Source organism: Homalodisca vitripennis, unplaced genomic scaffold (assembly GCF_021130785.1).
Source record: "Homalodisca vitripennis isolate AUS2020 unplaced genomic scaffold, UT_GWSS_2.1 ScUCBcl_5396;HRSCAF=12092, whole genome shotgun sequence".
In the NCBI taxonomy this organism is placed as follows: domain Eukaryota; kingdom Metazoa; phylum Arthropoda; class Insecta; order Hemiptera; family Cicadellidae; genus Homalodisca; species Homalodisca vitripennis.
Window position 1 is genome coordinate 19,058 of NW_025781515.1, and position 25,855 is coordinate 44,912.

A 25,855-nucleotide genomic window follows, 5' to 3' on the forward strand; every position below is an offset into this window, starting at 1 on the left:
GCTGCACAGCAACGGGAGACCGACCAGAATCAGACGAGACGCCAGGCGCATCCGCAGGAGCACCGACAACCGCAGCAGGCAACCTTAGTCCAGTACGTGGGGTTGATCTCACCGCGCCCGCGTAGCTCTCGTGCTGAAGGCAATTGGTCGGTAAAGGTGTGCGAAGGCGCTCGTGCATTTGAGATTTGCTAATCTCAACTAATCTCCGGGTCTTGTCTACTAACTGTCCAATATGTGTTCTTCTCTGTTCAAATGCCCCTTGTACACAGATCCACGTTCTACCAAAGGCTGATGCATGATGCAGCCTTGTAAATACTTGTGTACTAGGAACTTGCCGACCAGGATATCGGACAGCGTACTGTGGAGTTGAGCCGCAGTAACACTGCCATCACAGAAACCATACACAAAATTAATTTCAGCATATTCCTGATTTGTAAACGACATATTTAAATCACTGCTGCTAACTAGTAAATGACTCCAATCCACTACAAATAAAAATTATCCAAACCAAATATCTCATTGGTGTCAGACCTTATCTCATGATAAGATGGGGTAGTCAGATTTGGTCAAGTAATAGTGTTTAAGCATAGTAATTACTTCCTAGATAAGTTTTATTTAAATCAGGATATAATTCAAGAATATATCTGTTGCAGAGTAATTTGTGACACTGTAAAAAATATAAAACCAGTTGTGCTTTGCTAATGAAATTTTGATCATATCGTATTTTATATTATCTTGAAACTCACGTAACTGTACTTAAATAAAAAATAAAACGATGTATTATATTTGTGAAAGCTTAGGCTTTGAAGTAATATCTATGAAATTTGCAACTCTCTAGCCATTTTTATTAGGAATTGTTAAATATCAGCTTTTTCTTTAATTCTTTAACAAATGAGAACTTTCCGTTTTTACGTCAAAAATTTGTATTTATGGATAACGAATTTACTTCGTTCGTAGTATGTTTTGTTGCATAGTTGATTTTCTTTTGTTTCCCGATCAAGAAAATATATATTACAGATCAGAAAAGCCTATTTCTGTCAAAAAAAGAACAAACATAGGTTTTATACAATTCTTTAAAATTTATAGTAACAGTTTTTTTAATAGCCTATTTTAGAAAATTTAGAGGTAGAATTAGTACATTAGTTCAAAATAACTGTCCAGCGAAATTTCTTCTAACGCAGTTCTTGTCGACTTCTTTAAAGGGACGATTCGGAGTTAAATTTTGACCTTCTCATGTTTTAGGATATTTTCTAAGGTAGATTAGTACTTACCTATTTGCTGAAATCTAAATTCATAATTCTTAATAAAAATCTACTCTGGACAATTTACTCACTATAAAATATAAATAGAAAATAATAAGACATGTTTACACAGAACAGTTGATTACACTTGATAGGCTAATTCAATCAATACTACACAACTTTAGAGACCAAGATGGCATTCTTTGCTACTTTAAAGACCAGTGGGGCGTAGCCCGGAAGGATTTACGAAATAAGAATAGGCCTATGTTCATCCTAGGGACCCTAGCAATCGCCATGTAAAATTTCAGTACAATCGGTTGAGTAGTTTATGCTTGAAAATTAAACTAACAAACAAAGCACTTTCGCATTTACATATAACCTAAAATATTAACGTACGCTCAGAATGGATATGATATAATTATTAGGAACACATTATCACATCAAATAATAAGGAATAAAATAAAATAAATAAACTAAAGAATTCGGATGATATGTCGAGGAACAACGATGGTATTTTGGCTGCCGTGCTATTGTTTGAAATTAAAGCAAAGTTATATATGTAAAATAAGGGAGATGATCAGTATTATAAAATAAATTATGAAATGTATGGCGATTGAATGAATGCCTCCGTCTCCACATGACCGAGACTGAAATGCCTTCGTGGTGACTCCGACTAGCAAAACGCTTATACACTATATGCACTATATACACTATACACTCATGTTGTCAGCTTGTTAAACATTTTGGGGTAGGTTTTTAGAAAGGAAATATGCTATAAAAACTAGTTTCCGATTAATCAATTTGGTCGAATATGTGAACTCATTTTGTAATTATTTCAATTTTAAAATTATTTACATTACCAAGAATATACATGTACAGTAGTCAGTGTTGGGGTTATAGATTTAAATCATAACCCAAATAAAATCAATGTCATTTTACCTTGCTTTATAAGCTTCTGTAACCGAAATATAAAATTGGCTGTTTACTCGAACCGTGGAATTTATGGTGAATTTACTATAACAAAAAATGTATCGCTGATTTTGTAAACATAAACAAAAAGTTAATGAAAATATTTTGATGATGATAATATTATAAATAACATTAAATTGTTTTGGTGCAATCAAATTGAACTAAGTAGTAAATAATGTACTATTCAAGAGCTTGCACTAATTGAATATATAGGAGTGCAACCTAAAATGGTTCATGGATAATTAATTACAAAGCTTTTCCCGTTACATAAAACGATTAGACATAATACATAGAACATCTGTCAATGTGGCTAACTGGATTGGTTGTTATCAGGGACGGTCGGAGAGCTGATAGCGATGATAGGAGTGAGCTGCTCGCAGTTATCCTCGCAGCCTCTGCTCAGGTAGCAGCACCATGGCACCCCCTACTAAGTACGGTAAGTTCACTTCTCACCCTGCCAGTCAGCAGTGTTCATTATAACAGACTCTATGTAAAGTTTGATAACTGAACTGAGGTTGGCTTTTTGAGCATTTAATATTTCCACAGTACGTTCTCTATTGTTTTATAATATTTTAGACCATTTATAGGTGCGCCTGAATTAGCACCCCCTGGACATAGCACCCCCTCGCTTCTGACGTAATTATGACGTCACGAAAGGGGTGCTAAATCAGCACAGTGGCCGTGTCCAGGTCCTGAATAAGCACCCCCTTCGAATACGGGGGTCCTAATTCAGCGCCCTGACCGTGTTCAATAGTGTGCTGATTTAGCACCCCCTTCGAATAGGGGGGGTCCTAATTCAGCGCCTTGACCATGCTCATGTGCTGATTTAGCACCCCTTTGAATCTTGGGGCTGCTAAACCAGCGCCTATACCTTATTGATGAGATGAACAATTACCCCAACGGAATAGTATAATAAACGTTTAACCACATTGCGATTTATTTTTCAATAAAATAAAATAATATAAATAAATATACGTGTATATATATATATATATATATATATATATATATATATATATAATTTAAATATATTTCAATGAGTATATTTTTACTGCATTGCTGTGGTTTAATTAATATTTAAAAAACAAACAGTTCATTACCAATTGTAAAAATACTATGCATCAAATATACTTATAAGTAAAAAAACTAGGTTCTGGGCATTCAAATACAGGTTTATTTTAAAGTAAAATTAATTTGAAACCATGGTACGAACAACGTAGAGGAACTTATATTGCGTAAATCCGACATGTGTAATAAATATACATGGTCAGAGATTATATCAACCTATTAACCACTTTAAAAACAATTATTTATTTATTTTAATTTTTAGAATACCAATCAAAAGCGGGAAAATTTTAGAACCGTGAAATTGTAATTTTTGCAACGGCTAAGAGCCAATTATTTTTAAAGACGCATCATAAACTGAATTATACTGTTTAAACTGTATAGTATAATTCAAACACACTCGAAAAAACAATTTAAATATTATTTTATATCTACAAGAATCAATATCATTCAGTTATATCTATATTAGTTAGATCAACTATAATTAAAAAAAAAACGCTGAAAACAATGTTAAAACGCGTATCAATAAATATACTACCATATTTTCAAAAGCGTTATTGCTTAGGTCAAAACATACATTTTATATACTGAGTATTATGGATCTACATTGCTTAATTTCCCCTCTGTCGGTTAGTGTGCGTTTTTTTTTGTTGTTAAAAATGGAATATCTTAAAACCTAATAAATGTAAGCCTACCAAGTCTTGGTCACAATTTTATGGCCGCTAAAAATATATTATGATGTTATCTTTAATACTTTTAGAATAGTGGCTATTAAAATATTTACCTTTTAACTTCTTAAAATCTGCAATTTTTTAAAATGTTGCAAGGAAATGAATTTGAGAGGGTTCTATCACAAATCTAATGACCAAATATATGGAATATCGTATGCACATATTTACTGTAACAAAACACTGTCGACATTGAGGTTCTGAGCGAGTAGGTCACAATACAAAAATCGAGTAAACGGCAGCTCTAGAATATCTTATGCCAATTGTGCTCACATCTTAGTCCCTTCATTTAAAGTACAAAAAATACATTAATATCTGTTGCCAAGCAAACTTTTTTTTTGTCTAATAAATTAAAAACTAATAGTGATATTGCAAATTTAACAACAATGAACGCCTTTATGAACAAGTAAATGAAGGACAAAAACAAACGTCTTAATTAACAATAATAAACTGTTTTATTTATCACAAAGCTTAAATTTATTCACAATATATGTTGAAAAAACTAAATAAAGTGACTAGGTTATCTGTTGTATATTAAGAATAATAAACAACAAGAAAAATCGTACAGTAATATTCAGACAATAATGCTTTTATAGATGGCAACATCAAAGATAACCGGTTTTATTGGAAATACATCTGATTGTCGCTTGACTAAATTTTTCGTAAATAAATATGTCCTAAAACAAGAGATATTTAAATAAATTCACTAAATATCAAATATATAATTCTATTCTATCCTTAGATAGGCCTGAAACACGTATTTCAAATGTTTTGCATAATAAATGACAAAAATAAAAAAATAGAGATAAGATACTCTAAAGGTGCTGTTATTTTATTTTCACAAATCTTTTTGTTCACAGTAAAGATGCTCTTAATGAGTTATTTATTATTAGTTTGAAATATTATTTGAGTAATTAGATTTGTGATACAATCCATGATCAGATTTATTCTTGTATACCTGCTGGATTTTAAGATGTTCAAAGTTAATCAGATTTAATGGCCGCCATTTCGAAAGTATTAATGAATTATTTTTTATAACTGGCCTTATTACCACAAATATTTGATCCAAAATAGGTAGGATTTGTTTATTCGTTTTAAGATATTAAAGCGAATTTGTCTATAAAATCACATACAGCCTGACGGATAGGAAACTAAGCACCGAAGATCTATTTCCATATACTGAAATGCGTTTGCCATGACCTGAGCAGTTGCGGTATATAGACTTGTCCTAAGCATTACAGGACACTCTATATATAACATTATTATACAGAGTGTTCCACAACCTCTACCAATATTTTCAGACATTATTCATGGACCAAGGGCAAAAGCAATCATATTCACCTTTCTAAAACTCAATAATTACTCAAATACCTACAATTTTGTTTGGTTTTTGTCTTTTTTACTTTACTATTTTTATATTTGATGGATTGTTTAGGTTAAAATGTTGTATATACCTTTATAACCTTAAGGCCTAATTACATCAACAATTTAAATGTCTTACAAGCTTTATTTTAAAAATTGTGATTTCTAAGAAATATTTAAGCGTAAATATCTTAAAAGCGATATAGGGTAAAAAAAGGTCTCAATTATTACACAATTTAATTAAAATTCCAACGATACCAAGTTTTATTATTTCTGAATATAGGTTTCTTCTTTTTAAAAACGTCAGAAAAAACCCCTAATACATGTTGATTACCTAGACCAAAAATTAAAACAGTAGTTATTATAGCTCTTTACTGTCGATCGCTTAATATTTCTATTTAATAATTTGTTTTTTAAATGGAGGACCTCAGAACTTACTTCTGATCCTTAGCTTGTAAATTTATACGGAGTTTAGAGATTTGCTATTGATTGTCGTGGTAAACGTAGATGCTTAAATGTACCAGTAAAGATTGCTATTTGTTGCAGTTGTTAAGTTTTTCTAACCGAGGTTTATGATTTTGTTCTACCCGGAAAATAAAACATTAACAAATGTAGAAGTTTACTGTATACAAAATGAAATATTATGTATTTTTGTATAGTATTTTTTTATTATTAATGAAGTAATATTTATGCTTCTATACATATGTTGACTACCTAGTTTACAAATCAGTAACTCATAAATAGGTTTTACTTTCACAAAAATGTAAAACTGTAGATACAACAGTAAATATCTTATATTCAAGAGGAAAACAAATTATGGTATTTTTTTTATAGTATTCTTATAGTTGATATGAAAAGAACTTACAATATATACAATAAATATATAACAATGAATATACAATAATACAAATCTTATATCTCAAAAGAATGAATACATACATCTAAATTAAGACCGCTAATTAAAATTAAAAATAAAAGCAGCAATTATCATTAGTTTTAATTTGTCTCTAATTACTGTATACTCGTAATTAAAAAACGTAAAGGGAAAAGAGCCTACATGGGCTTTAATGATCTGTGCGTAGAGAATTTTATGTTTTTTTAAATATATATTTAGCAGTGCGTTAATTAATTTTACAAACGCACGTGAAAGAATGAACTGAAATAGAATAAATGAAGGATACGATTTAATTAATTATTTTAATAGGTGATATTTAGAAAAAATTAAGAAAGCAAAGTCATGAGTGAAAATTGTTACACAAATATGACAATGCGTGTGAGAGGGACGAGTGCTAAGGTATATTAGCCTTGTTAGTCGGAGCATTATTATGTAATATTAAGTCTATGGTAATTTTGAAGGGAAAGTAGGCATATTTGATTATTATATTATTTAATCGTTTTTCAGAAATTTGCAAAACAATCGTAGATAGTAGCTTATAAGTAACAGCGTCAAAAAAATTCAGATAACAACTATTATATTTATGATTAAATTGAATATGTAAAAGATAAATACCCTTTTTGCTGGTTGAATGCTAGGGGGTGCTAATTCAGTGGACTGAGCCATGTCCATGCGCTGAATAAGCACCCCCTTGGAACAGGGGGGTGTTAATTCAGGGCCTAGACCAGGTCCATGCGCTGAATAAGCACCCCCTTGTAGTAGGGGGGTGCTAATTCAGTGCCTGGTCCGTGTCCGTGCGCTGAATTAGCACCCCCCTGCCGTGACGTCAGAGCCTGAGGGGGTGCTTATTCCAGGGGGTGCTAAAGCAGCGTCCCCCATTTATACACATGTTTATGTTTCATAATTATTTATTTTTATTTTCACAGAAAATATTGTGAAAGAAAATTATTGTAATGTAATCCACAAATTGCGTAATATCTGTAGATTACAAATTGTAGGTTAAATTAAAAAATGTTTTTATTGGCCGAAGTTTGAAATCACCTATTTAAATGTTTTAGGTGTGAAGCCTAAATTTGGGGGTTACCAAGCTTCATGGTCTTTATTTACATATTTTATTTTATGGAATTCCATTTAATGACTTATTTGTTCATCGAACATTGATTTAATAATCTTCCATTGCGGTAAGGATAAATATATTTTATTGTCTGCGTTTCTCTTTCTAACACTTTCTCCTTATCCTTACTATTCAGCATTTACCAACTGTTTGTCTGTCAAGCATTGCTATTTGTTATATAGCCCATTTATACATAACCTAGCTATTTTCTACACATATCGCAGAGTAACGGTGGGAAGGGATGATTCAAAGTGAATGTTGGGTTTAGCTCCAGTTAGTGCAGCGTGTGGAATCTGAGCAAAGTGAACTGGAGGTAAACTTAATATTTACATTGAATCAACCGACTGTTAAGTGTAGAAAATTCGGTTGCTCCAGCGTGCTTAGAGGTCGCGTCTAAAACATCGTAGTGCACTCAATTATATTCTCGATGAGACAATGATAATACCTCTTCACCTAGATTACACTAAATTATGTTGCCTAGGTGTATATGAAAACAATGTAAAGAGTTCATTTTGAGCTTCTTCGTCGCAAACGCTTTTGGATACCTTCAGACAAACATGACTCCAGATTCCAGAAATCAAGCTTATGACAGACAGTGTCAGACTCCAGGCGCTGCTCTAAAGCACGGCGTCCATTGCGTCCGGAACGACCCAGAACGACCAGGTCGACAACCGGCCCGGACCACTCCTGCCTTTCTCCGCCCAGTGCGACCGGCCCGGACCACTCCTGCCTTTCTCCGCCCAATGCGACCGGCCTGGACCACTCATGCCTTTCTCCGCCCAGTGCAACCGGCCCGAACCACTCCTGCCTTTCTCCGCCCAATGCGACCGGCCTGGACCACTCATGCCTTTCTCCGCCCAGGGCGACCGGCCCGGACCACTCCTGCCTTTCTCCGCCCAGTGCGACCGGCCCGGACCACTCCTGCCTTTCTCCGCCCACCTGAGAAAGAAATGTCATGGATTCTGCACTGATAATATTGCCAGTGAGATATCCTACCGAGAATGTAATAAAACATTAACTTCGCATCCGTATTCTCCATTGTGTACTACTCTGGATTTATGTAGTTTAGTTTACAGAGGATTAAGGATTTAGTGACCGAGTCTTCTTTGTTAGTAATTTTCTATAAAAACCTTAATATAATACGGCATCTGTTCAAAATTGTAAATGTTTTAATCTCATTCATTGTTTACAAAGAAAGGTTTCAAGATGATGGGGCTTGTAAATGTTTGAAATGCTACTAGTTCATTGATATGGCAGTCATTAAGAGCCTTCGTACCATCTGAGTCACAAACTTAACCGCCACAACTGATAATGCACCTTCCGTTCGAATTCGAAATGTCCAAATATTAAATCAACCATTCTTTCTTTAGCGCCGGACGGAATTGGGATATTGTTTGAAAATGAAGTGCTATAAAACATCTAAAAATACTAATGAAGTGAACAACTACAATTAAAATACATTAACATTACTCAGTGTACGCATATCAATACAATGATATGATATAGCATAAGAAAATGCATTACTACTCTATGCGGTAAATAAATTGCTTTATCGCCCTTTATCCAAGTAATAATAGTTAAAGTAATTGCATTTAAATTTGTATTTATTTACAAACAGTTCCCTTTACATTTATATTGGATTCACACACTTAATTATTGTTTGATATTTTAAATTCTTTTGATAGGTATCTTCTCATCTTGACTTCCATCAAAACTAGCGTGGCTGGCGATCGAGTGGTTTCTTAGGGGAAAGTCCTCTATCGACTTTATGAAAACAGGTTGTGTGATCATACAATGTGATGTGACCTCGATTCCTGGTCTATAAATAACAACTATATTACTATACAGTTATTGCCGAAAAATAAATCACCCTACAACCAGGTAAAGATGTGTACCCTTTGAATACTCGGTAGCGCGCAACCGAGGCGACTGTACCACATTTTTCGTACTATTGGCAATGGCATAAGCAATAACAAACTTTTAGTTTTGTTTGATATAACTAGTTGTTACCCAAGACTTCGCACCCAATTTTCTCAATCTAAGGTACAGTAAGTACTTAACAAACTACTTACACAAAGTAAGGACTTAATAAGTAGTAGGATACTTACTACTTGTTAAAGGCACTTGTGATGTAATATGATAGAGTTCTATGACATGTTACAAACGTAAGTGGGCATACACCATGTAGATATTATTCATGGTTTAAGAGTATCGGAGTTCAACCTGACGTCAGTGACTGACACTGCTCGATTGTGTTAGGTTATTTGTAATAAATGGTGTCCGAAAATTATCCTTGTCTTTTACTTTGTGTACCGGTACGCTTAGATTTAACATTTCATACCTCGAAGGCGCCAAAAACACAAGATTTTTTAATCTCATTTAAGCCTCAGCGTCAGCTATGCCGGCTTCGAAGTACACTGGTTTTTTTATTAAAGTACAAAGTACATGATTGGACCTCCCCGGGATTTGAACCCGTGATCTCTCGGTCAGAGAGCCGAGACTATTACCATTAGTCTACGGAGGAGGACAAACACAATATGACTTTGCATATAAAATACTCATATAAAGTTCTTTGATGCGTTAAAGCAGCTGATGCATTTAATAACACAATATTTTACTAACAGCTGATTTTCACCTATCCTGGTAGTATCGTAAAACATACCCATCATTTATTATTGCCATGTTATACAGTACCTATAACGAAGCTTGTTATACATAGAATTGTTTTGAGAGTGCATAGTTCTAACCTAAATTACTGATAAAAATGTAATTATAAGGCTTTTAGTTGGAAAATCATTATATTAAATGTGTTAATTTTAGTCAAATATTCATAGTTTTCCACATCATAAAGCCAATAAATTATCTCATTCCGGAACCACCGCTCCCCGGATGACACCAGGTCTACATACCTATTTCTGCATATCTGCTTTGTCTACATCCGCTGAGCGTCCTTCGGGTTTTGCGCCGGATGTAACTCGGCATATTTCGGATCTGTTATCGCCAGACCGCCGGACGCCTTTGCGAGGTGTATTGATTGGCATGGGCGCTTTCAGGCGCCTGGTGCGGCGCCGTTCTTACAAAATCAGGGCGAGATTGTAACTTGCTGTATTACACTGTGTTACTACACTGAATCGGTACTCTTCTGAAACCATAAGATTATCCTCACGACTACAAACATAAAACGTATAATAAACCTTTATTGTATATTATATGTCTATTTTTCGCATGTTTTGATTTATATGTTTTAACTCAAAAAAATTCACAACCCACCTATGATTTGAGTTGAAGTGTTGGCGGTGTTACCTTTTTATTGATGCCCTGAACAAATTCTTAAAAAATTCATTACCAGTTACAGTCCAGGAGGCGAGAGGCAATTGGATTGTATCTAAATCTGGTTTTTCTTGATATCAATAGAAAAATTTTCCCTGAGAAAAGCATTTATCGTCAGCTGCACTAGTTCTGGGGGATGTCGAATGGAAGTGTTTCAAATGATTATAAATATGAAATGATTTTTTTCTAAAATAATGTTTTTTCTTACCCTTAAAGTTGTGACTTTAAATTTGTTTATCTATTTGTTTGAAGGTGATATAACTACCTATTATTTATATATCTGATGGTTGGTTTAGCTAGAAAAAATATAATCTGAGAAAAAAATGACCATTTCAATTTTTTACCCTTCTATTTCAACCTCCACTAAAACTAGCATGGCTGATGATCTATTTCTTCCATAAGGAAAATTCATCTGCCGATTTAAGAAAAAAAACCATGTTGATTGCTTATATAGTGCAAATTACCTCTCAGCTTCAAGGCTATTATTATCACACTGTATAAATAAATAAAGAGCTGAGTCACACTCTTACTTGACCTTTGTATGATGGTATACCCAAATTGTCTGGGTTACATAATTCAGGTACTTTTAAAACTGTAAGTTGCAATCATAATTGTTTATGCTGCAGGGTCTCCACTGAAATATGACCCAGACTTGTGTGGTCCACAGAAACACAGGTCATGTACAGACATTCTCTGCTTACTTCTCTTTCTTTTCTTCCTCGCTGCTTGGGCAGGAGTTGCTTCCTTTGGTAAGTGCATATTTTTTCTCAGTAGGCATCATAATCATAATTTAATATGTTTGTGTAGTTAAAAATCCATTATCAACATGACAATTAAAAATAATATCTATATTTTGAAAAATTACAATTTTATTTCAGTAAATATATTGGTAGATCTCGTGAAGATGAAGTTTGGTGTTTTTTAAGTGCCATAAAAATTACTGTAATTATGTTCTCCATTAGTTGCACAGCATATATTAATCAATACTCTACTTCTCTTCACATACTCTGGAGCATGTCCGTGTTTACATTTGCCATTCTTACTGCAGCAAAAAGGCACTCATATGAACTCTTATTCTTTTTCAATATACACAATGTTCTTTATTGAAGTGTGAACAAATCTATCCACCCGGTCGAGGAATTTTTTCCTGTGTTTGTGGACAGTCAAAGAGTAATAAAACTATAACAATAAGTACATTTTTCAGTGTGAATATTACATCATCTATCACAAGATCTTTAAAATTTGTATGCTGCAAAAAAGTATGAGGTACTTCGTACTGAATAACTGTGTGCCTACATGGTACTAGCATGTGTACCATACACACACATGGTGTGTGTGTATGTACTAGTAGTTTACTTAAAAATGGTACGAAATTAACAGCACATAGAGCAGTAGCTGTGCATCATGTACAATCTAGATTAGTACAAAATAGTCACAATCTCAGCAATAGTAAAAAAATAAATGCTATATAATATGAATGACAAAAATAAATAAAATATAAAAAAACTTGTCAGTTTATATATAAATTAAAATTAATATGAATTTTAGTTAAAATAACACTAAACTGAATTTATTTGTTTTTTAATTATAAAATGTATATTAAATATTAGAATGTGTTTAAATAAACCACGGCAAGAAAATGTATTACAGAAATGGACAAACCAAATTAAATTATCTGCAATGAATTTACAACCCCAATTTATTAATAATGGTGCTGATACCACATGTGTCACTCTCTGTATTCCTAACTCATAATTTCTTTTTTTGTAGTTCTTCCAACAGTATTTCATATGATTCAAGAACAGATTCTTGTAACCTATGGCACATTGCTTCATGAATCTCATCTTGATAAAGGACAGACAATGCACACTTTGGAGCCATTTTTATTGCTGACAAAGCCAGTGGATACATAATATGAATTGGGTGTGTAGAATACTACCAGTCAAGTTTACCTGCCTCAGGATACTTGCATCAAGTATTCTGATTGTTGTAGGCTAGGAAATCACTTGTTTATATCGGTTGGCTACAAAGGTTGTTGTTCATATCTGATCAGCACCCATATGAATTGGGTCATTTTTGGTATTTTAGTAAAGCCAATCAGACATGTACAGGAAGGTGGTTCTGAAACCTCCATTAAGTTGTAACTGATATATTAGCACTCCTGGTTACTGTGATGCATTATGTTGGCTTTTGTACCCATTTTCTAATATCACTCACCCTGTATTTTTAGACTGTACAGGATGTTATGTTCAGTTTTCATATATACATAATTATTTGTTTTATTACAAATGCATGGGTCTTCTAATGAAGACTATACATTAAGAGAAAACCAGAAAAAATAGAAAAAAAATTTCTGGTTTACTTTTTACCAGATGTAATAACCAAATTCATTATTGTGAAAAAGCGTACACAAGAAGAAACAAATGTCCAATTGATAATTCCCCTTCAAACATTTTCAATTAATGTGTTTTAACAAATGTTTTCCTAATTGTTATATTTGGATGATAATATAACTTTAATATCTATTTATATTTTACTTTGAATTATCCAGCTTATAGAAATGGAGATCCAAAACGGTTGATATTACCAGTTGACTCATATGGCCATCGTTGTGGTGAACCTGACTTGATCAATCCAAACCTTTTCTTCTTTGATCTCACTGCCTGCTTGAGACCTGATGCTATCTGGAGGGGTTGTTCTACACCTCAGGTGAGATTACATTTGTGATCGATACTATATGAAAAGGGTATCATAATTTTTATTAGCGTGAAGAGACAAAAAAAAGAAAAACAGCTAGTGTTAAAATGATGATGATATTGATTTAGTCAAAGTATTAGATTATAGTAATAATATGTAATCAACGTCCACAATTGTGATTTGTAGAAGTTTAGGCTCAAAGAGGTATCTATCCTCCAAGCAAAGTAATTTTGAAGTAGAACTATGGGAATAGCCTTAAAAACATACATAGAATCGTAAAAATAGTCCAAAGTTGACAGTATTATGTATAAGAACATCAATCATAATAAATTACAATTTAAGACAAATCCATATGGATCCTTTTATGAAGGAGATGTGTGGTATATTGACTCTCATAATTCAGTTGATAAAACATTAGGCCTACTTCCTGAAAGGAAAATCATAACGTGACTAGTGAGAAGCTTATATCATGATGAATGTATTAATTTGATTAGAACAGAGATAATTTCAAATCTTTTGGAGTGGCCATATGTGATATGGTGATGGATGTTATGAGAATAAAGGTACATGAGATTGCTAGTGATATAGGCATCCCAAGTGAATGGGTGCAGTATATTTTGCATCATCATGTGATCATGTAAATGTTATTTATAAGATGAGTGCCACAATTACCCACAGTCAAAAAAAAAACCACAAATGTGTGAAGTGTTCCAAGATCAATTTGCATTCTTGATTTCAAGTTTGTTGTTAACAATGAAAGGTTTTTGAAGTTATTAAAAATGTGTCTAGACATTTGCCACCGTTCAGTGATACAAGAAACCTGTAACACTTCAATATCTGCAGTCTAAACTCTTCCTCAGGTGAATAACTATTCTTAAACATAACTACAATCTAGGTAACATGTTGTGTGTAAATTTCAAACACATTCACTAAATCATGCACCTAAAATAACACTAATTATTAAAACTTAACTAAAGAATCAGCTGTGTCTGCACTTTATGAAGCACTAAAGACGTTGCGGCTATTTCAGCATAATTTAGGGGACTTTTGTCATTGTGGAGGAAACTTGAAACCAATGCTACACACCTGAAAACAAAGTACAGACCAAACAATAGGTTGCCAGAGGAGAGGTTGCATAAAGGCAATGACTGTTTCTTCAGCCAGGATGGTTATGGGAATTGATTTTTTAGGAGTTCATTGGAATAACCATCATTGACTACTTGCTTGGAAATGGTGTTTTAGAACAAACAGTTACAGTTGCATATTATAAATTATTATTGGATCAACTAAAAGATAAGTTACAAGAAAAACTTCCACTACTAACCTACAAAAAGTTATTTCTTAACATGAGAACTCACCAGCTAATTTCTTTGGAATTGTATCCGCAAATTTAATGGTAAGGTTCCAACTCGTACATCTGCCTATTCCAAATTTGGCTCCCTCATGTCTACCATGATACGAAAAAGAGGCCAACTGGGAAGAGATTTTATTTAAATAAGTATATAATTGCTGAAACCAATGCCTAATTTGTGAAATTAGACCAATCTTACTGCTCAGATGGAGCAAACAAACTAGCATTGGAAGAAGTGCATAAGTGATTTTATGTATAAATAATATATTGGTCGTTCTACTTCTTAATGGGTTTGGAAGAATTCTAGCTGAAGAGAGATTATGACAATCAATCAGTAACATATATATGAGCAACAGTGAATCTGTTAGGTAGGTTTGTGTATTTCATAAAGAGGTGGAAAAATCGATGCAATGTAAGTTTAATAATACAAGGTATGATATTAAATGAATCACTGTTACAGGTTTGTGTTTCTAAATGTCCAGAAGATGTGTGGATAGCAGAGACTTACTTGTCAGGAGTCTTACAATTCAACATAAGTTTAATAATACAAGGTATGATATTAAATGAATCACTGTTACAGGTTTGTGTTTCTAAATGTCCAGAAGATGTGTGGATAGCAGAGACTTACTTGTCAGGAGTCTTACAATTCAACATAAGTTTAATAATACAAGGTATGATATTAAATGAATCACTGTTACAGGTTTGTGTTTCTAAATGTCCAGAAGATGTGTGGATAGCAGAGACTTACTTGTCAGGAGTCTTACAATTCAACATAAGTTTAATAATACAAGGTATGATATTAAATGAATCACTGTTACAGGTTTGTGTTTCTAAATGTCCAGAAGATGTGTGGATAGCAGAGACTTACTTGTCAGAAGTCTTACAATTCAACATAAGTTTAATAATACAAGGTATGATATTAAATGAATCACTGTTACAGGTTTGTGTTTCTAAATGTCCGGAAGATGTGTGGATAGCAGAGACTTACTTGTCAGGAGTCTTACAATTCAACATAACCGATGTCCAGAATCATCTCATCTGCTACAATGAAATCATTGTAAAAACTGTTGTTGACAAAAATACACTTCAAGATGTTGTTAACAAGAAAGCTTGTGCCAGTTGGTATGTTCCAAGCCAGTCATGTGAGTATTCTAAAGCAGCAATAATAAGGCAGCAAATGTTCATAGAGAAAAAGACATTTATAACAAGTCTGGTGTCCTAAACTATTTTTTAGCAGTGCTATTTCCTATGAGAGTTGATTGGAAAGAAACCATTAAGTGCTAACTTGTACGCTTTTAAAATAAATAAGTTTTGATCATTCACTTCTTACAAAAATTTACTTACAATATTATATATAGGCCTATATTTTGTTATTAACATATAAATAAAAGAAAAATGTTATTGAGAAAGGAAGAGTGGAGCTGTTATGGTAACATATGACCCGATAGTAAGAGGGAAAGTTTGGAATAAGATAAAATAAGCTTGTTCAGCTCACCTTTAGCAGACATTTGTGAAAGGTAAAATCTTGCACCAAGTAGGTTCCAGGTGTATGCACACTAATAACTGCTCTTAGGAGGAAGAATAGGTCTTAGACATACTGACACAGCACATGTAAAGATGTTACCGTGTACCACACAAAGCATCGTGTTTGGTACATAAATAAAGCCAATCAAACTTTTTGAACACATTGACCATCATTGCTTGTTATATAAAATTAACCATAATATGCAGGGCAACATTTATAACAATCATGTGCGTTTATTAAAAATATAGATAACAAAACATTTAAAAATAAACACCAAATAAATAGTTGATGTAAATTTAATTTATTACAGCTGGAATTCATGTAATAAACAAGGAAGGTGATAATTTAAGGTTGATGGGACCAATCCTATTTTGGATGACTGAATTTTTAGATATTACAGAGAGTTCAAAGTTGCTTCTAGTTGTGAAATCTAAAAATAAGCAGTGATGTTATGTATGCACATATATGCCTACTGCAAGGGTCAGCGTTCACTATTTATGGCCTTAAATGTAATTAATTCTAAACAGAATCAGAATCTCTTTATTAACATGAACATTGAGAACAGTTATGCGTCAGAAATATACATATAATATATGGTAATAATACATGATTGTCATTTATGGTTGATTGAGTTTTAGTCTAAAGTCTGGCTGATCTCTTCGGTTGAATTCTTGAACAGTGTAGATAGGATGTTCCAATAACCAAGAATCAAGTTTCCTTCCTCTTCATTGCCTTTCCAGTTAGTTGTTTTGAAGGAAGCTGGGAGCTGATTGTAAAGTCGTGGTCCCATTGTTGAGGGTTTCTTGTCATGAAGGGCAGTTTCGATGTCTGACTGGCTGTATCAGAGACCCATTTCGGGTATTGTAGCAATGTGGTCGTGCTACCCTGGGAAGTTCACAGAAGAAAGCTAATAGCACAATAATGTATAGATAAGTCTAACTTTGATATGCAATAAATAAAGTTTACAAAATAATTCACACTTCAAAATTAAATAACTTAATAAACAATTTCTAAATTCTTTAATAAAAAAAAGATTTAGCTGGTATGTACCTAAATTTGTTACTGTAGGTACAATTATTTAAAAAAAAATATAAAACAATATATTTTTTACAGTAAATATTTCTAACGTACCAAAATTTAGCAAAATATAGGCTCAAACAAAGCTATAATAAGCTGTAAGACAACATACGAGTTATAAACCGTACCAATGATATATCACTAATTTTAAAAATGGCTAGATAAAGACGATCTTTCTGGTATATTTTATGACATCACTGTTGCCAAAAACAGCAAAACAAATTTTACTATTTAAATCAGCAATTCTTTCTGTTTGAAATTATATATAAATATTGGTGGTAGTATTGATTTATGTACTATATGAAGTGTCAAAAACACATGTGAGTGAGATCGACATTACAATGTCGATTGCCAGTTCTAGGGTTAAAATGAATTCATACCAATACAGTAGAGTCTCGATTATTCAACCTGAATTAGCCACGGCAAGGTCAGATAGCACGGAAGATTATAAAAACAATGTTGAAATTATGTATAGGTCTCTCTATACACGATCCAACCAATCCGCGGACATGTCTGCCGACACTTCCGATTCCGGGTCTGTCATTCCCACACACTGCCTAACCTGCCTGACCGCGGACAAGTCAAGAGATGAATGACAGACCCGGAATCAGACGCCTCGACAGACGTGTCCACAGATTGGTCAGATTGTGTATGGGGGCTTTTAATTTAATTTGCACATCAAAATGCACTTAAGGCAAAGTAATAAAACATGTTTTACAATAGGTACATACTCATATACAGTGCAGTGAAGTATGAAACTAAATTTAAGCTTGAAAAAGTAAAAAAAAAGTTCTTGATTGTCTTTTGTTTTCCCTCTGTTTGTTGTTTTCTGGCCTCCAAATTACGCAGTCTCCTGAGAAGTAAAAACCTCGGTAGACGATGTTTCCTCCAGCTGCTCTGCATACTTTAACGTCACTTCTAAAGCTTAGTGTCCTTCGCTGTGTGAAACTTTCTGTGCACTTTCCTCCAACACCATATCCTCTTCATCGTCTTCTTCTCCGTTTCCGTTTGCCATGTTCACTATTTCTTCATCTACCACATCATATTGTTCATCTTGGGCAATCCACTCCTTCATGTCCTCTTCTCGTTGGCTGTTCCAAGGTTACTTGCCAAATAGGCTCATCCCTCAACTGCACTTTCTGGTGATCCCTGCCATAATGAAAAATCTTTAATTTGGTGCTCTAAAAAGAAGATAATGTTTTAGAATATACATACATATTTTTTCTTTACTTTTCAAAACATATATGTATATTTTCAGTAAAGCCAAAATAGTTACTACCCTTCAAAACTATATAGTTTTATGAGCACTTCTAACTTTGCAATGCATTTTAAAGGTATTAAGAATATTGGATATCTATTAGCAGATTCAGTAATTGAATTCTGAAGAAGAAGGGAGAAATCAAAAGTAGTTACAAGTTTTATAACAAAAACAACAATGATTTCAATAAAACATTGCTGCGTAAAATGTGTACACATCCAAAACTAAAATCCATGCAATTTTTCAAAATGGAAAATAAAACTTGTGTATTGGTAGATCATAATAAAGAGGTTTTGTAGCTTTTGTTTTAAAGCATGTGTAAACATCTAGGTAAATTTACAGTTCTTAGGCAGTACTGGCTTTGTTGGATATCTTGTCTGATAAGGTTTTGGCAGTTATTAGGTATACACCAGGAAACGTTATCTTGTCAGCCTTATGATTCCAACATATAGAAATATTTTATGGAATCTATACAATATGTTTTCTTTGTTTTGGATAAAAATTCATTTTTAGACATCTTTCATTCAAAAACCTTGGTCTTGTGTGTGTCCAGATAAAACTAATATTATTAAATCCAAAGCCTGTGGTTGTAATCAAATTTTTAGGCATACTTAATGAAAACAAACAAAACACATTGTTTTCTGCTAATTGCTGTTCTGACTGCTTTTTCTAAAAAAATAAATTAAAGACAATAAATAAAATCAACAATGTTATGTATTTTTGCTTCATACTAATAATTAAGATAATTAAAAAAAAGGTATTTTTTTGTTATACAGGGTGCGGCAAAATAACCTCCCTATTTTTAAATGCCAATAAAAACCACAGTTTTTTCCAAAAAACAAATTTATTCATTTTAACTTATTCTATGACACGGGAAGTTTTTTCTACTTTCTTTTAAACAGAATATCAGATAAGTGGTGGCCGTGGTTATCAATTACATTGTTGCAAGGGAATTCTGAAAACGGTCGTGGACTCTCTCGAGCATGGCTTGAGGTATGCGCAGAACTTCCCCCCGTACAGCTTGCTTCAGATCTTGCAGGTTTCTGGGGCAATGTTTGTTGAAACACCTCGGCCTTTAAGTAACCCCACATAAAAAAGTCACATGGGGTTTAAATCGGGTGATCGCGCTGGCCACACAATGTCCCCTCCCCGAGAAATCAACTGGCCAGGAAAACATTTGCCTTAAGGGGGGTCGGCATGTCCTATCTTCCCTATGTAAAATACCATATCTTTAGGTACACATATCTCAATAACTAATAAAGATATCCAGTTAATTCTTTTTTTGTTGTGTTCCCCACACCTTAATCTTTAATTAGAGCGATTGGTTTTTATTTCTCAAAATGTTTTCCCAAAAAATCTTTTTTTAATTAGTCATTTAATATTTGCGGATGTTATTTGTATATTTTTTTAATGACAAATTTAAAAATAGGAATATCATAAAACCCATCGCTTAAAACAAAGATATACGTGTGGGGAACACAACAAAAAAAGAATTTAACTGGATATCTTTAGTAGTTTTTGATATATGTGTACCTAAATGTAAAAAAATCTACTTTTCGGAAAACGCCAAAAAAACCAACTTTATTATGAAAAACGGAAAAAAAACCTACCTTAGTGCATGCCTGCTCCATAGGAAGGGTTGTCAGGGTCTTCCATATCTTCATAAACATCTTCTAACCTCTTATTGGCAATGCTGAGCTGTTTACGGCACCGTTTTTTTTCAATTTCTTGCATAGCTTTATCCGATTTTTTTATCCGCACCTCGTCAAGCTCCTTCATGACACGGATGCAGTTTGACCCAGGATTGATTCCAAGTTTGTGTAAAATTTTACACTTTATAATATTACCACGGTTGTAAGTAGCTATTGCTTCACACACTCCTAGTTCCAAGGTATTCTTCATTACAAAAACTACTTTAGGAACCCGAGACCAGATGACACTGTTCAGGGATTCGCTAGGATTCTGCATGCCCCCGTGCAGACACTTACGCAGCAGATGCTCTTGAGAGAGATCCCTGAAAATAGGCTTTATTTCATCCATAACAATTGGAGGCAGATGGGTGTGGTCCTTATGATTGTATGGTTTTTCCTCAGCTATAGCTTTCTTGAATTTGCACCATGTATCAGGTCCATTGGGGCATGATAGTGCATGAGCAGGTTCAGCGTTAGATGAAACAAGATGAAAGTAAGTCGCCCAGACTGCTGCTTTCATTTTCTGCAAACTATCTGTATTCCTCATAATTGCCAGACCATAATATGTCTGTATTTCATCTATAACAGAGTTAGTCAAAGCGACCACGGCCTCCTATCTTTTTTACCATCGGAAAGATCTTTTTTCCCTATTTTAGTCTTTAGAGTTCGGAGCCTGGTGCCCATACGTTTTCTAACATGAGCTATACACTCTAACTTTTCTGTTACATACTCTGGGCCATAAGGGGCTTCCTTTTGAATGGTTGGGAATGCAGCACTGTCGCCGTCACCTAAGTAATATCTGTATTTGATACCCCTAGTAGCCTCTGATTTCCTGAACATGTCAACAACACCGGCCACCTCCATTCCACCACTTGTCCCGGCATAGTTAGCAGCACAATTACCTTCATGTTGTTGATTTTAGTCAGTTTTTGCACCTACAAAAATCTGCTAAATACCCTAACATCTACTACTTTCCCGGTATTAGCGGCAATAGCAGTAATAACACCGTTGTGTGAGACATGGCCGCGGCGCTGCCAGGTTCCGTCAAAAATACCAGTTATATTCATATCGCCATCATTTTCAACCACAGCTTCTGTGGCTGCTTGTTTCATTTCTTCTTCACAAATTTCTTTTGCTGTTTGCTGCAAGGGTTTTGTTGTATACCTTGAAAGAAGTAGGCTTTGGTAAGTTCATAACTGAACAAAATGTCTTCGCTGCCTGCTCCCCCTTCCCAATACAGCGAAAAGCATAAACTGCTCGAACATTTACTTCTGATCTACGGTTTCCTAATTTTTCACTGTTACTAGATGATACAGAAAATCCACACTCATTACACTTTATTTCAATTGTCACAGATAGGCCTACTCTGTTACTTGTTTGAAGTGAAAGTGAACCATTGCATTGAGAGCAAACCGCTATGTCTAAAAGCAAAAACTCAGCAAGTTTACAATATCATTACTACAATTGTTACTCATACTTATGTATTGCTCATACTCATCTAAACTACTAACTAACTTTTTCCCTGATGTGCTCTGTTTATTTAGATTACAATCATCACTTGGTCCAGGAGTAGGCGTAAGTTCAGTGACATTGGAGCTAACACTAGGCCTAGCAGAAGTATCACCACCACTTCCATTGTTTGTCTTCCAAGCTGGTACCCCACTGAATAAACTTTTACGTTTTTTTAAATGTCTTACTAGGTACGCGAGGCATTTCGAATAAAAAATATAAACTACAACCACTTTCAATAACTTTGGTAACTAAATTTCACCATTGAAGCATAAACAATCACTGTCACAACATTACAAACACAAACATAACCAACAAGTCAGACAAACAATAAACAGAACATCTGACTGACACAACCAAAGTGTATCACGTGATGAAGTGTTGCCAACACAGCTATAATAACAAAAAAAATCTTTCGTAACAGTTTTAGAGTGAGTACTATATTGAAGCCCAGTCGGCGTGGTGGGAGCCACGAAAAAACTACGGTGCATACTGTAATAAAATGTCTCATAAAAAAATAAATATAATAATAATAACAGTAATTTTTGGTATCAAATTAAAGCTAAAAAAGTAGAGGAATTTAGATAGCTAAAAATCTAAAAATCGATAATTTTGACGAAAATTCGTTCCGACCCCCCTTAAAATGTTCATTGCTATTCGGGCAGTATGTGCTGTGGCACCGTCCTGCTGGAACCACACATTCTCAAAAGCCCTCTGTTGTAGGGCAGGTTCAAAAAATTCTGCTAGCATGTTGGCATACCCTGTTTGAGTTCACAGTAACAACATTGCCATCCTCTTTAAAAATGTGAAGGCCAATGATTCCACATCGTGATAACGCACACCAAACAGTCACACGTTCACTATGAAGAGGCCTCTCATGGATTTCCTTCGGTTTTTCACTCCACATGGTTTTATTTCACATGGTTTTCACTCCAATAGCGAAAATTTCTGTTTATTCACACTTCCAGACAGATGGAAAATGCGCTTTGTCACTGAAAAAACAACAGCGTCTGGTGGGAGACTATCCAAGATTATTTGACACGCTTCCATACGACTCTGCCAATCACGTTGAGACAACTCTTGGACAACAACCATCTTGTAAGGATGGAAATGAAGATCCATGTGTAGAATTCGACGAACATTACGGTCGGACATTCGAAGGGCGGCTGCATGTTTGCGAGCTGATCGTTTGAGGAGACTGCAAAACTGATTGCCTAACCGCATTAATGTTTTCTGGTGTACGAGCACTACGAGGTCTTCCACCTCGTTTTTTCGCAACAGAACCAGTTTCTCTGAAGTTTTTCACCCACAGCACAATAGACTTGCGGTCCGGTACTGAATCACGAGGAGGAATTTGAAAACCGCGTTCGGAATTCGCGTTGAGCCATGATAACTGATTCATTGTTACGAATGAACGCTTCGACCGCAAACGTTTTCTGTGCACTCGTCCACACCATCATGATGGCGACTGACGACTGGTGCCTACGGGCGGAGCGTCACTTAAATTTCCCCCTCTCCTGCGTCGGTTGCGGCTATCCCCACCATTCTGAGTGCCTCCCTCTACTCACAATAAAGCAATGAAAATAGGGAGGTTATTTTGCCGCACCCTGTACAATGTCAGTGAAAATAATAACTATTTTTTATTGTATTTTTTAGTTTACTTCAGATGCATTCCTAATCTGAAATTTAACTATGAACAATGGATTAATAAACTACAAAACAAAAATTTGGCTTAAATGTGCCGTTTTCAACTGAGATGTTGAATCAGTCTGCACGTACTATGCAAGCACTCAATGTATTGAATCAGGTTTGTTTTTGCGATTATTTAATTTGTATAGAAATATATATTCTGAAATTCATAATTTTGAGCATTTTTTAAAAAGTTGTAAGTCCAAAGTTTTTCAAGATGAGCCAACACACAATCACCTACATGCAAGACTTTAGCATCTACTTCCATAAATTAATTTGTTAAGAATAGAATATAGTAAGTATAGATATTAATGTAATGAAAATAAACTAAAATCCTTTAAATTAAAAACTTTTTATTACATACTTGTGTTTCGGTTTTTTAACCATCATCAGTGTACATTAACCTCTAAATAAATAAATAAGTAATAAACAATTAGATATACACATGTGGACCTTTTAAACATATGTTAAATTAAAACCAAAACACGTGTATGTAATAAAAAGTTTTAATTTAAAGGGTTTTAGTTATTTTCATTACATTTAATATATATAGATAACCCTATAAGTGGAGTTAATAACATAGTAAGTATAGAATATTACATCTTATGATTTACTGAAAAGAAATTTAAATTAAGGGGATCATTTACGGGAAAAGGTCACTTTAAAAATGGTTTAATAAATTTATTGCTTTACATTTTCTTAACTTTAGAACTTAATCAGCAAAAAAAATACATTAGATTTCAGATTATATATGTTAATTAATATAAGTTCTCATATGGTAGTACTGTAACGTGTACGTGCAATATTAACACTTTTTGTATTGATGTAAGAATGAAGCCACTAGTATAAAAATGTATAATAAGCCATGTACATTGATATATTAAATATTTAAGATAAGTAAATTACCTCATAAAAGGTATATATAATGATCAGTATATTATTGTATATGTATTATCTGTGTCAGGAATTCTTTTAATCAACAGTTTCTAATGCCAGTTTTTCTTTACTCTTTTTTACATTTTGGAGATTATAAGTGAAGTAAGAGTGGATATTTGTTTAACTTATATTATATTGTTTAATATAATAAATGTGGGAAGGAAAAAATAAATCTAAGATATCTTTATCAATTTGTTGGCTGAGCTTTAGTGAAGCCTATAATTCCTTGAGCTGGAAAAACTCAATTTCTGATTATCTATCCATGCAATCCCAAAAATGAACTGATGTACATGTGAAAGTATGTATAAAGTTTCATTTTTATTTAGGCAACAGTGAGTTCGATGATGGTGCATATCAATCAATTGCATTTCGCTGAGTGTTGGCGAATATTTTTAAATTGGTTTTATAGATAACCAAAATAGCAACATGAAAATAGTAGAATAAATAAATTTGTAAACAAACTGAGTACAATCATATCTGATTTTAAACATGTGATACAGTAACACATGTATCCCATTCATACAGTAAAAAAAAGAATTAAGTGGAAAGAGAAAGTTAAAAGTCAGTGACTAGATTTGATTTCAGCACGCTGTTACGTTGTAGCACCCTCAGTACCGCACTAAACTTTTATTATTTCAACACTGCTATGAAAGCTAACTCAATAAACAAAATTTGAACATATCATGTAGCAAGATATCCCGATAAAAATTATCTGCAAACTTTAAATTTTGCATGCAACTTTATTTCTACATAAAGAAGAATAAGTTCCACGAAAATAATGATTTAAGTTCATGTTGAAGTTCATGGCAGCAAATTGTGCTGCCAGTGGACCTAAAATTTGCCACTATTGGCACTTACACATGCCACTTCTAGAGTTACATACATACATATTTTGGCTATGTTATTGTTTGCTACTAGATCATATAATGACTTAAAGGTATTATTAAAAATAAAATTTGTTTGTTTGTTGTTTATATTGTAGGTTGCTCAAGATGTGGTGCATGATCTGGATGCTACATGGCGCTATTTAATAATATTCTGTTTTGCTGCTTTGGTTGTCAGTTTTGTTTATATTATTCTTCTTCGTTTCCTTGCTGGAATAGTTGTCTGGATCTCAATTCTTGCCCTTATTGCATTATTTTCCTCAGGTAAGACTTAATTTGTAAGTACATTTAAATAATTAGAACGTAATGTTAAGAGAAGAATGTAGAACATGTTCAAATTGCAGCCTTTACAAAAGCAAGATGGAACACATTGCACAGAAAATAAAGATTTTGAACTAGGAACCTAACTAAAATGACTACAACATTAATTTATTTTAATTTTTATTGTTTAAATTTATATATTGAAACAGTCACCCCTTCAGTCTTGTTGGTAGTTCAACACTTGTAACACGTACAAGATTTTTCTTAATTTAA

The 25,855-nt window shown here is 33.7% G+C and overlaps 1 protein-coding gene across 1 annotated transcript; it reads left to right on the forward strand.

The window, feature by feature from the left end:
• Positions 1-2,490: 2,490 nt before the first annotated feature.
• Positions 2,491-25,773, forward strand: LOC124373364 (choline transporter-like 2). The gene is made up of 6 exons (XM_046831738.1): positions 2,491-2,646; positions 11,331-11,453; positions 13,256-13,413; positions 15,693-15,894; positions 23,469-23,619; positions 25,420-25,773. The coding sequence occupies exons 1-5, from the start codon at positions 2,625-2,627 to the stop codon at positions 23,546-23,548; spliced, it is 585 nt and encodes a 194-aa protein (XP_046687694.1). The 5' UTR covers positions 2,491-2,624; the 3' UTR covers positions 23,549-23,619; positions 25,420-25,773.
• The last annotated feature ends 82 nt before the right edge of the window (positions 25,774-25,855 follow it).

Coding starts and splice junctions, on each gene's coding strand:
- LOC124373364 (XM_046831738.1), top strand. CDS start 2,625: ATGGCACCCCCTACTAAGTACG. Junction 2,647..11,330: donor GGCACCCCCTACTAAGTACG/GTAAGTTCACTT, acceptor TTTATGCTGCAG/GGTCTCCACTGAAATATGAC. Junction 11,454..13,255: donor GGCAGGAGTTGCTTCCTTTG/GTAAGTGCATAT, acceptor TGAATTATCCAG/CTTATAGAAATGGAGATCCA.